At 51.1% G+C, this 15,364-nt stretch overlaps 3 protein-coding genes across 3 annotated transcripts; 1 reads left to right on the top strand and 2 right to left on the bottom strand.

Moving 5' to 3' along the window:
- Positions 1 to 957: 957 nt before the first annotated feature.
- Positions 958 to 1,533, bottom strand: T069G_00267 (transcriptional coactivator p15 (PC4) domain-containing protein; the record flags this gene model as incomplete). The annotated part of the gene is made up of 3 exons (XM_056167477.1): positions 958 to 1,164; positions 1,229 to 1,333; positions 1,399 to 1,533. 3 exons carry the CDS (start codon positions 1,531 to 1,533, stop codon positions 958 to 960), a joined length of 447 nt encoding a protein of 148 aa, XP_056032793.1.
- A 772-nt stretch (positions 1,534 to 2,305) lies between these two features.
- On the top strand, positions 2,306 to 5,551 carry T069G_00266 (PXA domain-containing protein; the record flags this gene model as incomplete). Its single annotated transcript, XM_056167476.1, has 2 exons — positions 2,306 to 3,802; positions 3,896 to 5,551. The coding sequence occupies 2 exons, from the start codon at positions 2,306 to 2,308 to the stop codon at positions 5,549 to 5,551; spliced, it is 3,153 nt and encodes a 1,050-aa protein (XP_056032792.1).
- Positions 5,552 to 9,455: 3,904 nt separating this feature from the next.
- T069G_00265 (up-regulated during septation domain-containing protein) lies at positions 9,456 to 11,674 on the bottom strand (the record flags this gene model as incomplete). Its single annotated transcript, XM_056167475.1, has 3 exons — positions 9,456 to 11,215; positions 11,272 to 11,581; positions 11,636 to 11,674. 3 exons carry the CDS (start codon positions 11,672 to 11,674, stop codon positions 9,456 to 9,458), a joined length of 2,109 nt encoding a protein of 702 aa, XP_056032791.1.
- Between the last annotated feature and the right edge of the window lie 3,690 nt (positions 11,675 to 15,364).

Below are 15,364 nucleotides of genomic sequence, written 5' to 3'. Positions count from 1 at the left end.
AGACAATAAAAGCCACCCAGAACCGGCCGCTGATGTGGAATCAAGTTGCCAGTTCGACGTCGGGTTAGGTAATCTGACGCAAGGGGGATTTATCGACTAAGGCGGAGCCCGAAAACGGCGGCAAACAGGCACCGTGATCGCGTCAAGTCAGTCTCGGGAAGCACGTGTTGCATTTATGAGAAGTTTATGAGGAGCTGGACTTCTATTGTTGCAATATCGTGTGGGTGGGAGGGGGTTTTGAGTAGTGGGAAAAGAGCCAGCGTGGAAGTGGTCAAGATGAGATTAATGGGATCGACACCAGATGACAGTTTTGCAGGCATTAGGGAGCATGATGGTGAAGGATGACGCCCCCGTGCGCCAATCATAGGGGGCTTCAGCGCTACTTTAGTCATTGCCACGGACCCGGGATCTCTGCCATCAAACAGCCTTGGCGACACCACTTCATTGGAGATGTGTCACACGGGATCTCTAGGTAACTCTGCGGTGCTGCGCTAAGGCAGTCAAGGTCAAGTATTTGCGAGTGATATCGTTGCGAATATCGTCGGCTCGTGATTGGACGTCTACATCCGCCCAATGCGGCTCGATCCAGAGACATCCAATGACATTTGTTTGCAATGCTGTGGGATGAGACAAGATACAGTCATCTCTACGTTGTCGCTGCCTTTCTGGAGAATCCTTGCACCGGTCCATCGTCTTACTGAAACATGACAGTTGTCGCTCGCGACTTACTCAGAAACCTTTTGTCATTACGGGATATCATCGCGATACAAATCAGAGCGTAACATATACCTGTCAACCACCATGACAGCCACAACCCCGAACCCACGAGCTTCCCTGCTCATGCTAGGCACCAGCCTGCTGTGCCATGGTAGAAGCTCCCAACTCCAGCGATTAAAAGCCCCATAGGGCGGACTTCATAAATCAAATACCACAAGGTCTACAGGGAGACGTCCGCGTCTAATCATCGCCTTCATCTTCATCGCTGGTTGCTTCAATATTGGACTTGTCCGACTTGGACTTCTTCTTGTTTGTAACCACCTCTGGTTCTTCAATATCCATTTCGTCGGGGTCATCGACGTCTTGGCCCTTTGCTCGCAGAGCCGCGTTGATACCGGGAGCTGCTTTGATCAGGGCTAGGTATTGTTCGACAGACAGAGAAATACCCTTGGGCTAGTATCAGCGTCGTGTATCCGACCATGTTTCCTCTGCTAGAACTCGCAGGGCTTACCTTTTTGCCGGGAAGCGTCTTTCCATCCTTCTCGTAGTACTCGCGAATGTTGACAAAGCACATCTTCTTGAACTGGGAGACTCCTACGCGTCGCTTGTTCGACAACTGTTGCAAAGCGGTGAGTAAGCGAGTTGCAAGACCAGTTTCATTGGCTTTCAGTCATATCGCACCTCCCAGAACGGATTGCCGTCGTCATCTTTGCCATCTGGCGCACTGGCGGCGGCGGCGCTCTTGTTCTTCTTTGCGACAGAAGTGGGGGGAACCTCGTCTTCACTGTCTTCGACGGCCCGTCGCTTGGGAGGCATGTTCAATGTCTGCGGGCGTGCTTCTGAGTGGTGGCGACAGTAATAGGATAGTATTGGATATCTAAGAAGAAGCTTATCGCAGGATGAGAGATCGTATCTGCGTTTGCGATATCCGTAGATCCGCAAGGGGAAGCCGAGGAATGCAATGCTCAATGCGGCGCGTGGAGCTTCGAAACGCGTCAGGCCCAAAGTGTTTTACAGCGTGGAGGGAGCGTTAGGCGGGGCATGGGCGTAACGGTCACGCCAGCTCACGTGAAAGATGCTCGCTCTGCACCAATGAATGATAGAGGTGAGATGGCTATATTTAGGTGGTAGAGAGCGGCAGTAAATCTATCAATCAAGAAAATAATTAATCAAGACGCAAAATAAATAAATGCTTCAAAACATTGTACTGTTTCCTTCTTCTCTCCTGATACCATCAACTGTACTTTCAGCGCTGCTCGTGTTGCGCTTGTGGAAACAAACAGGGGGCCACTTGCAGCTCCAAATTTAGACCAGGGGGACCCGCCTTTAAGGAGGATTATGAGACTGCAGTGCTTCGTTCGGCGGAGCATCTTCAAGAATTCCTTGGACCCAGCATATACACACGACCAGCAGCTGCGCCCTGCACTTCATCATTCCAGCATCCAACCTTTGCGTCTTCCATTGTAACCAAAAATCAGCGGCATTGGGCGCTTGCTGGACATGTTTCCCTCGTCTCCCGCGCATCACGAGACACTGATAGTTTAGAGAATCCGGCCGTTGGGGTCAAGCTAGCACCAGCTCAACCCCAATGAGCTCAATCGCAACCGACATTGCGCAGCGTCGCGACGACTCATCCGAGCTGGCCTCGGGCGAATCGACCGGTCGAGCCGGCGCAAACGGCGACGGCGTTGCGCCCTCGGATCACGACAGCCTCAACATCACTAATAATCATGCTTACAAAAGCTTACGAGTACAATGCGACTCGAAGACATCGTGGACTGAGCCAACACAGCCGGCGCAGCCGCCAGAAGTCACCCTAGCCTCTAGAGCGATCCAATTCTTTGCGACTGCTACACCAGCAACTCTCGCAGGATTCGGCGTCGGAGTCTCTGCAGTGACATATGCTGTTCTTGGGCGGCTTGGTCTCGTGCTGATAGGGGCATTCGGCGGCGTCGTCTCCTTTATCATATGGGAGTCGAAGAACCCTGAGTTCGCAAGGGCAGTTCGTGGTGAAGATGGACCAGCGGTATTGGACAGAGTTTGGGCAGACCTGAAGACCGTAAGAGCCGTCGAGAAGCAGGACGATGACGACGATGACGAACAGTACCGCATGAGAGGCTTCGATGACTTTCGTCCAGAGACTAAAGAGGCGCTGAGCGGCTTGGTCGATGCCATTGTGCAGAATTACATCAAGTGGTGGTACAGTCCGCTTGTGCCTTCGGACCATGCCTTTCCTCTTGCTGTCCGCAAGACTATCACATCCTACCTGCTGGCCATCTCGAACCGGATGAGCCGCAAGCGACCAGCCGATGCTTTTCTCGATCTCCTGACCAATTCGACTTCCATGATTATCGTTTTTCTTTCAGAATTAGCCACTGCTTTCGCCGAACTGCCCGCCGACACAAATGTGAACGCTGCCGATGCTATATACAATTATCTGGCGGAAAACCCCGACTCCCGCCTTGCAAACCTGCTTAATAAGAGGCAGCAGGCAACGAAATTCAAGATGGTTTCCGAGGACTTGCTTAGTTTCCTAGACAAGAGTGCCTACAACTGTGATCCCGCTCGGATTTTCTTGCGGGAGATTTTGGCGAATTCCGTGCTCGAACAGACGCTACAGCAGTGCAGCAGGGCCGAGTGGATCAATGGGTGGATCGTATATCTTTTGGAAGCAGGAGAACCCAACTTGAATCAAGCAATCGATGTCGGCATGCAGACGGGCCGCGACGTGGCCAACAACGTCTTTGCCGACTTGGACGGTAATGTCGGTAACATCGGCATCGCGAAGCCTCGACGCGGTAGTAATGATCAAGGCCAGGGTCGACGGAAAGAGTCTTCTCACAAGAAAAAACTGAGCAAGGCAGATGAGGAACTGGAAGAAGCTATGGAAGAGATGAAGCGAATGAACGCCATGATTGCAGAGGATGACATGCGACGAAAAAGGGCATCCACATTGACAGAGGCGTCTGAGCGCTCAAAGCAAAGCATGGACTTGGCGACTGGAGATGGGGAGGTCCAGAAGAATGGTTCTGCATCCGAGACATTGTCACCGATATCCAGCAGATACCCGACTCGCGGAGCTTCTGTAGATGGCATCTCGACTAAGAGCGACACTGCTTACACACCGCATACGCCGCGATCTACCACTGACTCTGTCAGTCAAGCATCATCCCCACAGGAAAGCAAAGATCAGTCGTTTACGAGTTTTGATCAAATCGTACCTCCTGGCCAGCCAGTAGATAGCGATGAAGATTCGCCGAAAAAGGCACCGCTTACTTTGCACAACGCTTCTTTCACGCTACACGACGATGGTTCAGGGGACATGGGAAAGATCAAGAACAAGCCAAATACCGACTACTTGATCCAAGTCGAGCCATCGTCCTCTCACTACCCCGGCTGGATGATTGTGAGGCGATATTCTGACTTTGAGACGCTTCACGAGATCTTGAGGCGTATTGCTGCCGTATCAGGCGCAACCGCTTTCATGGAGCTTCACAAGGAACTGCCCAGCTGGAAAATTCACACCCGCGAGTCCCTTCGCGGCGAACTGGAGAGATATCTACGAGATGCCTGTTGGTATCAAGCCCTGGCAGAGAGCGAGGGCATGAAGCGATTCCTCGAAAAGTCGCAGGGACACACGCATGGCAACTCCAAGTCCTTTGGTTGGGAAACAATGGGCAAGAACATGCTCGAAGTACTGTCTATTGGTCCCAAAGGGGCCATGGAAGGCGGCAAGAGTCTTGTCGGAGGCGTTAGTGGCGTCTTCGGCAACCTGGCTGGCCTGAATCGAAAGTCGACTAATCAATCAATCGACCTTACCCCAAATCCGAACCGATTATCCATATCATCAACTACGGCAAGCCGAGTTGATAGCATTGCACGGTCACCCGCAAGGTCGGAGCGTGCCAGTCTCGATAGCCAGAGGTCGTCGGTGATTGCTACCCAGCCGGGCAGGATTGCCCCAATGGAGCGAATGCTGAGCTTCCAGTCTCCCAACACCAGCGAGACGGACCTGAGGATGGGCCAGAGAGGCCGAGTAGACTCGATATCTACTTCGGTAAGCGCACGACCTAGCAGGGAGCACAGTAGAACATCCAGCCTGGCCGCTCTCCGGTCACCATCGTCGGTTAGCCTGGACTTTACCAAGCTCCCGCCGCCGCCAGATGAGATTAGTGATGACTACGAATCCAACGAGTTTGATGCAAAGCCGCGTAGAAAGGAAGTTGGTATCATGGAAGATCATAGCCGTAACAATAGTTCGGCAGCCTTGAACGGGTCGGCGTCCGCGCCGGCGTTATCTGGCAAGAAGAGCCCGGCAAAGCCCGTCCGCCAGTTCACGCAACTAAGCGAAGCGGAAACTCGCGTGGCAGTCGAGCTCATCTTTGCTGTTATCAACGAGATGTACACCCTCTCGTCGGCCTGGAACATCCGTCGGACACTGCTCACGGCAGCAAAGTCGTTTTTGCTACGCCCTGGCAACCCCTCACTCCTGACGGTGCAGTCCCTCATTCAGGCATCTGTGATAGACGCCAACACTTCGGATGCAGGGATCGCATCCGGACTACGCAAAGTGCGGGAGAACACCATGCCCACGGAACAGGAGCAAGCATCCTGGCCAGCGCCGTTGACTGAAGAGGACAAGAAGCAGCTGGCCATCAAGGCCCGCAGGCTTCTGATCCAAAGTGGAGTGCCGGCGGCCCTGATGGGCGTGATGGGACAGTCGGCCACTGGCGAGGCGCTGGGGCGTGTGTTTGACTGTTTGCAGATCGAGGAGGTTGCGCGGGGACTAATTTTTGGCCTAATACTGCAGGCAGTGAGGGTTCTTACACACTGATTACGCCGACACGCGGGCATGTTAGTACGAAGCACGGAGTTTGACCACCGAACGTATTGTTAACGACTGTTGGCCTCGGGGCCCGAACAACGAGGTACATGGAAGGCTTATAATGCTCAGCTACGCGAACCGGGAAGGAATCCCGGCCAATATTTTCTAATTTTCATTTCATTCTATGATAAACGAGGGCGGAAAACAGAAATGATACCTGGTTGCTTCTTTGCTTTTTCCAATGGAGTAAATGGACGAATGGACGCCCTTTCGGCTCCCGCTCCCATATTCCATTCAAGGGAGTGGTTGCCTCAAACGATGGGATGAGACGTGTGTTTCTTTTTTTCTGAGCCAAGCATACTTACAGATTATGTCTTTCAGCCATTATGTAGTACTAGCAGTACGGCCTTCCTTTTTTATATTTTGCTTATTAGAATGCAGTCTTGTAATATTAGTAGATCAGCCAAAGACGGGGCAAACTGGCATTCCCGCGTTTACGGCTCATCTTTTCTTACTTCGCCTAATCGTATCTTTCCTTTTTACACCCCCTTTTACGAAACAAAAAGAAAAAAAGTAAGAGTGAGGGGGGCAAACGGCTCGTATCACAAACCCGTGATACCTTGTGCAGAGTTTTTTCCTTTTTTTTCCTGTCCCGGAAACTCCCACAGAAGTGAGGTAACATTAAGCCGCCGTCGGGTCTCGGAATGTAACTCGAGGCATCCGCGCGAATGGGGAATCCGGATATTGACATGCCAATGGTCGGGTCGTTCAGGTAGGCCTACGATGCACGAGAACGGGGCCTCTGGATTCGCTTCTTTTCTGGACCTTTCTCATTCTTTCTGTCAATGTCCGCGCGGATCGGCAATTGGCCTCTTAGCTTCGGTGTCCGGGGAACAAGACGAGTCCAGGTTTCCAAAAAATGACAGAAAAAAAAAGTGCCAATATCAAGTTTTTTTTCATCTGTCAACTGCATGGCATAAAGTGACGATCGACCGTCGTGCAGCCAAGATTTAAATGAGAGAGAAAAAAAGAACAAAGAGGGGACAAGAAAAGCAGCACTGCATATCACTTTTCTTGCCCACCGGGATCATGACTCTATGCTAGGGGTTCCCCTTGCTTTATCCATCCGGCTCCCAGGATTCTCCAAGTTGGTACCTTGCATGTATACCTGGTATATGAGTGTTTTTATGTGCATATCGTGGTATGTACCTGCCTGTAGGCAAATGAATCAGAAAGAAAAAAACAGAGGCATTTTGACGTGTCATGTCAATTTCTCGCGTCGTCTCCAATATCATGCACTAAAAAGCGCATCCCTGTCTTGTCAACGGGTCCCCATCTGCCCCCTGGCCTGGTTATTGTTCAACGTTTTTTTTTTTTTTTTTTTTCCCTTTTCCCCAGCTTTTTCTCCCTCGCAATGTTTTTTTAGACATACTTAGTTAATTCATTTTAGTGCCTATTCTGTGTTAATTCGCTGTGTCCCCTTGTCCAGAGCTTACCAATTCGTCCCCTCGTAACTTGCTGTCTGCGCCTCGTGTGTGATTATGATTATGGTGATGATGAGGCTCTATTCCACTTCCGTCTGCATGCCCACCGCAGCAAGTGTAATTACATTCGGAGAATAGAGCTTTCCATTTTATCAAAGTTTCTCGTCAGCCTCCCTACCCAATCCAGGATAGACACAGAGGCCATCGCAATATTGTGCTGCATTGCCCATCAGCATGTTCATCTCCCTTCACGATAATACATCTCTTCCCCTGAATTCGATCAATTCGTCCGTCTTCTCTCCAATTTCCGTCCTTCTTCTCCTCCCCATTGACTTTTTCGTTTTTCATCATCTAATTTATGCATATCAATACTCTCCTTGCCTAGCTGATAACCCCAATTCACCACTATCGAATCCCATCCTCCATCCAGCTATTCCAGACTCGTCACCGGCTCCGGAGGCCCTCTATCCCCGGCAAGCCACAAATTTCTGTCCACTTTCTCCTCTCCATACTCCGTAACTGTAACTGCTTCCAATGGATCCATATCCCAAATGTGACTCTCTGCGGGGACTCCCTTCCGGCTCCTCGTTATCTCTCCCCCCAGCCAAATCTAGAACTCCATCCTCTGCGATCCATGCATGCAGCAAAAATGCCGCCATGACTGGCTTCTCGCTTCGCTTCCCCTCTCGTGCATGCATATGCTACAGTAGCACGTACATACAGGTCTACTGCAATGCCTGTAAATACGCATCCACAGCTATGGAGGTAGACCAACAAGTCCCTGCATGCCCTGCAGCGTGCAGCAAAAAGCCGTCACTTGACATCACCAAAAACACCAACCACCAACCACCTCCTCCTCCACCAGACAGAACCCCCCCTGGACCTCTCCGCTCTCCGCACGCATCCCAGCTTTTTCTTCCTTTCGTCCCATCTTCTCCTCAACGCACGCACGGCATATCCACGTCCTAAAACGCTCGGCACCTGTCACTGCAACACGCCTTGCATACGGCACACTTCGCCGTAGTAACATCGTCACTCCTCGCCTTTGTTCCCCGTCTCGCCTCATCATCATCATCCTCCTCATACAAGTACACGTTTGTGATAATGCATGCCAAAGAAACTCCATGCCCATCGAGTGTGATTTCTCGGGCATGATCCGGTCCAATCACGTTTGCCGCACCAAGTTTCCGAGATGCCGTGAGACATGCGTCCGTCCGCCTTGGAGACTAAAACCACCCAACCCCCGTAGCCAAATATAGTTCCATGTCTTAGATAAAACACCAGATACAGATTATACGACAAGCGAGAAAAAAATCGGTGCAGTGACATGACAGGCAGGGTGGGCAGCGAATGGCGTCAGTGGTGCCCCCTACAAGCTGTCAAAAACTAAAAACACCAAAAACTGAGGCCATCACGATCACGCACAACCAGGCACATTGCATGCCCGCTAATGCCGTTGCGGCCGAATCCCACGCCTTCGTCGGCCGACACGATGATCCCAGGATTTACCACCGCCAAACATTAGTCATGCAGCAGATCCATCACTGCCCGAATGGGTTACAATGTTTCGATTTGATAGAACGCAGTAGTCAATCCTCGGCTCTTCAAACCGCCGCTATCTACCTAAATCGTAGCTGTACTCGCACACATTATCTGTCTAATGCACTAAAATACAAATCCAATGCTTTTATTCTGTTGCGGCATCCGCCATCATCCGCCCGCTAGCTGTTTCGTTTCCCATGCCCAGGCCTCGTCTGTTTCAGGGCCTTGGACTTGTGCGTACAAGTGCCTGTCTTTCGAGAAACAATCTATCCCTGCTAGGGTGCCTCGAAAATCCAATAAGCAAAACTAGCCATTTTCCTGACTCAAAAGACAAAAAGAAATATTACAATGAAAGATATGAAAGAAAAAAAAAATAGAAATAAGAGTTAAAAGAAGAAATAAAAGTGTAAAAAAAGGTAACAAAAGAGAGAAAAGAATGAAGGAATATATCAAAATAGAGCAGTTTGGCATCTCAACAATGTGACGGGTCAATTTCCGGGACAGCACTTTCGCTTGCCCCGGCAGTGTCTAGCGATTGATGTATGTACTGTACTCCATATCATGTAAGGAAAGGCTTTAGCGCACGCCCAAGTTGGCCAGCCGCTGTCGCATCACGATGTTCCAATCGTGTAAGAAATAAACATTAAACAAAAAAATATCCATGCAGTGCTAGGCATGACACGTAGTAAGCGAGTGACTGATGCAAGAACAATAAATGGCAGGTTCATGACCGGGTATCAATGGCTCTAGGCACAGGGCCAGGATGCGTCTATGCAAAGGAGTGACGAGAAGAAGACCGAATCAACGCCGTAGAAGGCATAAATGAGTGAAAGAATAGAAAGAATAGAAGAATGAAGAAGAAGGAGTAGACGAGAGTGAGAGGAAGCTTATTTCGGCTTAAAGACTGCACTGGTGAGGAATATTTCAGGTTCCTTTGGGATATCCTTGAGAGGAGGAACCGGTGCAGGCGGGGAGGGCGGTACGGGAGAGTGGATAGCCTTGGTGGCAGTAGGCGGCTTGAAGAAGAAACTCTTGGGCAGCATCGGCGAGGGGGCGAGGGTAGGAGAGTCAGGCTGGGCACTAAGCCTAAAGTTGCTGCTTCTCGGTACTTCATGTCCTATTTGCAGAAACTCGGACTGCTTTGCTTCGGGCTCGGGTGCGGGTGCGGGTGCGGGTGCGGGATTTGGCTCTGGCGCGGCAGACTCTGGGATGGGGCTGGGCTCAGGAATGGCATTGTTCATCCTAATGATCTCATCCTCGACGTCGGTTAGGAGAGCAAAGAGCTCATCGCCGGCGTAGATGCGAATGCTTTCTCCGTCCGAGCTCTTCATGGTAGACTTTCGGGATAGGTCGACCTTATTTTCAGGTACAACATCCTCGGCGGGCAGCTCAAGAATCATGCTTGGTACTTGAGCCACCACACGCAGAGGTGGGGGTGACGCACTCTCAGGGCGGTTATTGAAAGTCGTCTGGGTTGGGCTTCGTGGCGGCGTGGCAATGTCCTGGACCACCCGTATTTGTACAGGCGAGGGTTGCTGTACAGGTGAAGATGGCCGCCGCTGCTGTGGCGGAGGGCTCTCTTTGCGGACAGACAGTATGGCCGCCGCAGCAATATGTTCAAGCAGCTTCTGCCGAACGCGTGTGCGCCTGTTCTCTGTCCGCTCGAGCTTAATCACCCAGCCGTCGATGGAGGCATCCAGCTCGGCCAGCGCCTCCTCCTGTCTGAGCATGGACTCGGCACTCAATCTAGATCCTCGCATTGGTGACCGAAGATATTGGCAGATGCGAGAGTGAAAGTTGCGGCGGCCGTTCCTCAAAGAGTTGTAGGTGCGGCGAAGGTACTCTGCTCGTTCGTCGAGCCGTCGAAGTTCTTTGGATAAGCTTTCGACATCTTCAACCCGTAGCACCTCGAATCTCTCGGCCTGGCCAAGAGCCTGCTGGCGAAGAATGCCCAGATCATTGGCGCTCATTTGACTAACAGCCTTCTCTGGCTTGTAGCCCGAAGGAAGCTCCTCGAACGCACGCTGCTCGGCGCTCTTGGATCGCTTCTTTTCGCCGTTGCCTGGGTGAGAGTTGCTCTTCTTGTGTTGATCTTTTCGCTTCCTTGTTCTACCTCTGTCTCCCTGAGATTCAGAGGCAAATCGCCTATGACTATATGAGCTGTCTTCAGCTCGGTTGGCACTCAATGGCATACGAGGCTCCCACTGCTTAACGGCGGAACTCTTCTCCATAATCGATGCCGAGACAGGAGTTGGCAGTGTGTGAGCCGAGGTAGCCTCTGTGCTAGACGAGCTGAGAGGGCCGCTGGAGTCCGAGGTAGAGCTGCTAATAGGAGTCAGGTACTGGTTGATACCAGTACCCAGAGGCGTCTCAGCCTCGAGATGTGTCGGGGGGGAAGGCTTTTGTGCGTATTGCATAAAAGACAGTTGCAGTTGCTCAGGTTCGGGAATAACCAATGGTGCCAGTCGCTTTGGTGAAGGCAAGCGAGGAGGCTGAGCGTCTATGGGTCGTCTCTTGATCTCGATCTGCTTGGGAGGTGCGTAGATGGCTCTACCGAGAATCAATGGCGGGACCGTATCCTGTGCTGCTCCGTCTTGCGGAGCACTAGAAGAACGTTCTCGCAGTGGTGGTCGGCCCGGGATTGTGGCTATAGATGTTAGTTAGAGCTGGAGTGTTGGACGCTGGAGAGGGACGGGGTCTTACGAGAATCCATGGTAATCTCCTGGACCGTTGTCATCGGCCCCAGTTCCGGGATGGTGACCTTTCGACGCCGGCCAATCGTCTGTTGGTTCACCTTGATTTTCAGCGCTTGAGAAGCACCTGGCTTCTCGTTCCATTCGTTGTTCTTGTTCATGGCCATTGCAAAGGCAGTCTCGGGGTCCACCGAAGCATTGCTGTTAAAGCTAGGCGATTGCCTGCCCTTGGGGAAGAGCTGATACTTCCCCTGTCCTTCTTGCTGCATCTTTCTAGAGTTTGGCTTTTCGCTGTCTGATAGAGCCGCCAGCGGCGTTGACTGAGACGGCGGGTGTAAGTTAGTTGTCTATAAGAAAGGAGGGAATGTGCTTACGGAAAGCATTTGAAGAGCAGGCGAAAACGGCCTCGACATTGTACTGTGTCCAGCCCCGTTCATGCAGCCAACAATATGATCCATTACTCTTCTGAATCAAGGCAGAAGTCACCGTGTGTAGAGGGAAGACACAGTCATCCAGCTCTCGGGTGAGATGAGAAATAGCAATTCGCCTCAGACGACAGAGCTACACATTCAACATCCTCGACGATTCTCCCATCCGGCAAGAAGGAGAGCAAGGCATTGGGAGCAAGGCGAAAGAGGGTATATATCTACGCTACTACCGGGACGACGGAGCCTGGAAGAAGGACGCATTGCACTCAAAACGAGGGCCTGCTAGGCTAGCGTGGAGAACATGGATGGCCTCCCTGTTCGTCTTCGCTTGCACCCGACTGTGAAGGGGGAACCCACAGGCACCACCACAACCGAAGGGCCAGGAGAAGGCAGCGGACCCAAAGAGTTGTAGCTCGAGTGTCAAGGATATGATCAAGTGTCAAGGATATGAAAGGTGCTGGCTGTGACACGGGTGCATTGGGTGGCTGTACAAGTACCATGCCATGCCAGGCCAGGCGGAGAGCCACCAGGGTCAAGCTGCTAGGCCCGTGTTAGAGTAGAAGTAGAGTAGGCTGCGGCGGAAGCTTCAAAAGAGGCATAGACAGCCCTGGACCCCTGGCTCGAGGAGCTCCAAGTACGAGTGCCTGCACAGCTGCACTGCATGGCATGGCGGCCAGGAGTCAAACCGCTAGGCCCCTGGAAAAGGCGACCCGTTCTTCAGGTTGGGGCGTCTTCCCCACCGCGCCAGGATATCCTTGCCTGCCATGATGTTCGCCCGCACCAATCCGATCTGTCGGGCGATTGCGTTTTAGCACCGGTATTCGGGGTGTGCTAACGCGAGGGAAGAAGCACGACGAAGGCCAGGCGAAGATGGGAAGAAAAAAGATAAGGCCCTGTTGATGGGTCTAGCGCCAGTGGGGGTTTGGTTTCAGGCGTCAGTGCTTTGCCTCTGCCTTGCTTAATGTTGTTTGTTGCATGCATTTGCTCTCTGCTTTGCCGTCCATGTCTTCTGTCGGAGGATTCTGGAGGTGCAATTAGCGACACGTGAATGGATGCACACGAGACGGCGAGGCAGTTCCTCGACAGCCTGATAGGAGCAATCAGGAGCTCTGCATGCGCCTTGCCGTTGAGAAGTATGTGACGAGATTAGATGGCGACATCGGCAAAAAGAATTGGCAGCCTTGTACCGTAATCGAGGAAAAATAAGCCTGAAAGCCAAGGCGTCAAATTTGAGACATTGGACGACAAGGCTCCGGGGTTGCACGTGTTGCGCGAACCGGCCCCTGGCGAACCAAACGGTGACTCTGCCCTGACCTTCCCACTCTGTATAGAGGTCCAAAGCCGGTGCGAAATCATATTGAGAGCCAACCTAGAAGCTTCAATATTGGAGTGGCCAACTAGGCGATATCCAGTAGCACCTAGCAGGGCCTCAACTCTCTCCAATCTCCACTCCGACCATGGCCAGTCACCGTTAGCGCGTCACAGACTCAGCCTTTCTCTCGTATGGATGTATGCGATGGCAACTTTCCGGGGGGAGGGGGCGGAAGTTGCTGTGCGTTTGCTCGGGTAGCTTTACGGCGAGTTTCTCCTTCTCTCTCTTTTGTTTCGTAAGCGATGTCGATAGTTGCGGAATAGCGCAATGGAATAGCCAAAACATTGAGTGCACGTTGGGTTGCGCTCCTTCATCTTCGTCTCTCCTCTGCCTCGCCACTGGGGGCTGCTGAAGGAGGCTGCAAGTCGATCATCTGCCTCCTTGTGGCCCCAAGGTGGCATGGAATCAACAGGATGAGGCTGCAGCCTGTCTCGGATTGAACCCAATTGCCCACTCATTTTTTATGTTTCCGTAATGTAACAGTTTCAAAATCGGCCTATGATGTTTATGTCTCTCTTTTCTCGCGGTGCAAATCTGCCCTCAGCCTCATCGCCCCCATAAAGTAGCAACCTCTCAAGACATTCATCTCCAATGATAATCTATAATTGCGCATATTGCTAACAAGACTATACGTAATTATTCCCTCTAGGTGTACTAGGCATTTTGGCAGATTTCAAAGTGAGGCTTTTCTACTATACATAGATTCGCTCAGCAAAGATACTGCCCTTCTGGCATATCACGTTTACCTGCTTCGCGCACTACCCTACATATTTTGTCAATCACCAATTCACTGTTCGATGTTTTCTTTGATACACGGCATTCCCGATGGGCTCAATACTGTGCTCATGTAGTTTCGTCCAAAATAGAATCTCGTAATAGTTGATGGTCATTATGGAGGAAATCTTGGCGATTACTTGGCGATTTCGCCCTACCAGGTCGAGTCCTTCGTCTATAGTACATCATTGTACGTCTATGCATGCCTATGCACAGACTCTACGGAGTAGATCTTGCAGATGGAAATGAAGATCCAATCCGAATAGGTCACAACAGTCATGATGCCTGACAATTTTCAAACTGCACCTACACATGCCGAAAGTGTATTCCAGAAGCCGTCTCGCATCTGTCACAACGTAGATGGATGGATGCAAATCTTGTGATCACCGTTTGATGATGCACACCCTCTTGCACCGCATTCTGATGCAAGGCACCGTTTCTCGGTGCTAAACGTAGTATAGTCGTGTGCAGCCACGCTGCGTCGGTCCTAAACCTGATACCACGTCTTGTCATGCACGCACGTCACTGCATAGGCACATGTTGCAAATCTCAGCTCCGTAGTTTGTGAATTGCGACACTGCGATTTGTTTTCCAGGCACAAAATTCTCCGCCTGCACAGACTCATGTTTCTACTGTAGGTAGGCATGCGTCAAGCCTTGGCGTATTCTCCGCTGCGTCTTTGTCAGTGCGCGGAATCGAAAGCTGCAGGGGTCAGGGATTCTAGCCCACTTCCAGAGAATGCGCACATCGGCCCCGGAAGGTCTTCCTTTCAACGTTTAAAAGGCTTCTGCTCTACGTAATTGCCACCGGATAGGTCTTTTTCCGAGCGGAATTCTATTTCGGATATCTCCGATAGCTAATTACTATGCTTATGCGTTGCCAATATTGGGTGCAAATCTCCTTTCACGATGCTTTTCGGAGATTGAGCCAAGACCCAAGCATTTTCCCATCTTACAATGATTTTTTCCCCAATTAAAGAACATATTGGAAGCAATTTTGCATCTTCATCTACTGAGAGCTTCCTGAAGCCAAATCCTGCTTCCTCCTGTGCTCCGGTTTGGAGTATATTGGTCGAGAGTTCTGGTTTCAATGCTGTTTCAACCCCTGAACCAACTCCTGCTTACAAGTCTGTTCTGCGGGGAAACAAGCCCACATGTAGGGCCAATTAGATTTTTGTTTCTATCTTTGCCTTGATCTTGTTTGATCGAGCGGGGGAGAAACAGGAAGATTGTGAGTTCTCAGAGGGTTGAGATATTGTACAGTAGACCTTGGTAGCCGTTATTCAAGGTCCACCGTGAGTCCGATGCCCGGCCCCACTCGCCGCCGATGTTGGTGGAGGCTCTTTTTTCCAGCCGCAGAATTCAACTTTTTTTTCTACAGTCACAGTGATTAAATATCTAAGCTTGTTTACAAAAGAAATCTATTCATAATAAGATGACTCTATTACCAGTGCATTTCCAGCAATGGAGAAAATACGTGATATTGACGAAATCTCCAATAGCCTCAAGACAGATCCGAACCGGCGCCGG

This window comes from Trichoderma breve, chromosome 1 (genome assembly GCF_028502605.1).
Source record: "Trichoderma breve strain T069 chromosome 1, whole genome shotgun sequence".
In the NCBI taxonomy this organism is placed as follows: Eukaryota; Fungi; Ascomycota; class Sordariomycetes; order Hypocreales; family Hypocreaceae; genus Trichoderma; species Trichoderma breve.
Note: the sequence above shows the minus strand (reverse complement) of the source record. Positions and strands in the feature narration are given on the sequence as shown.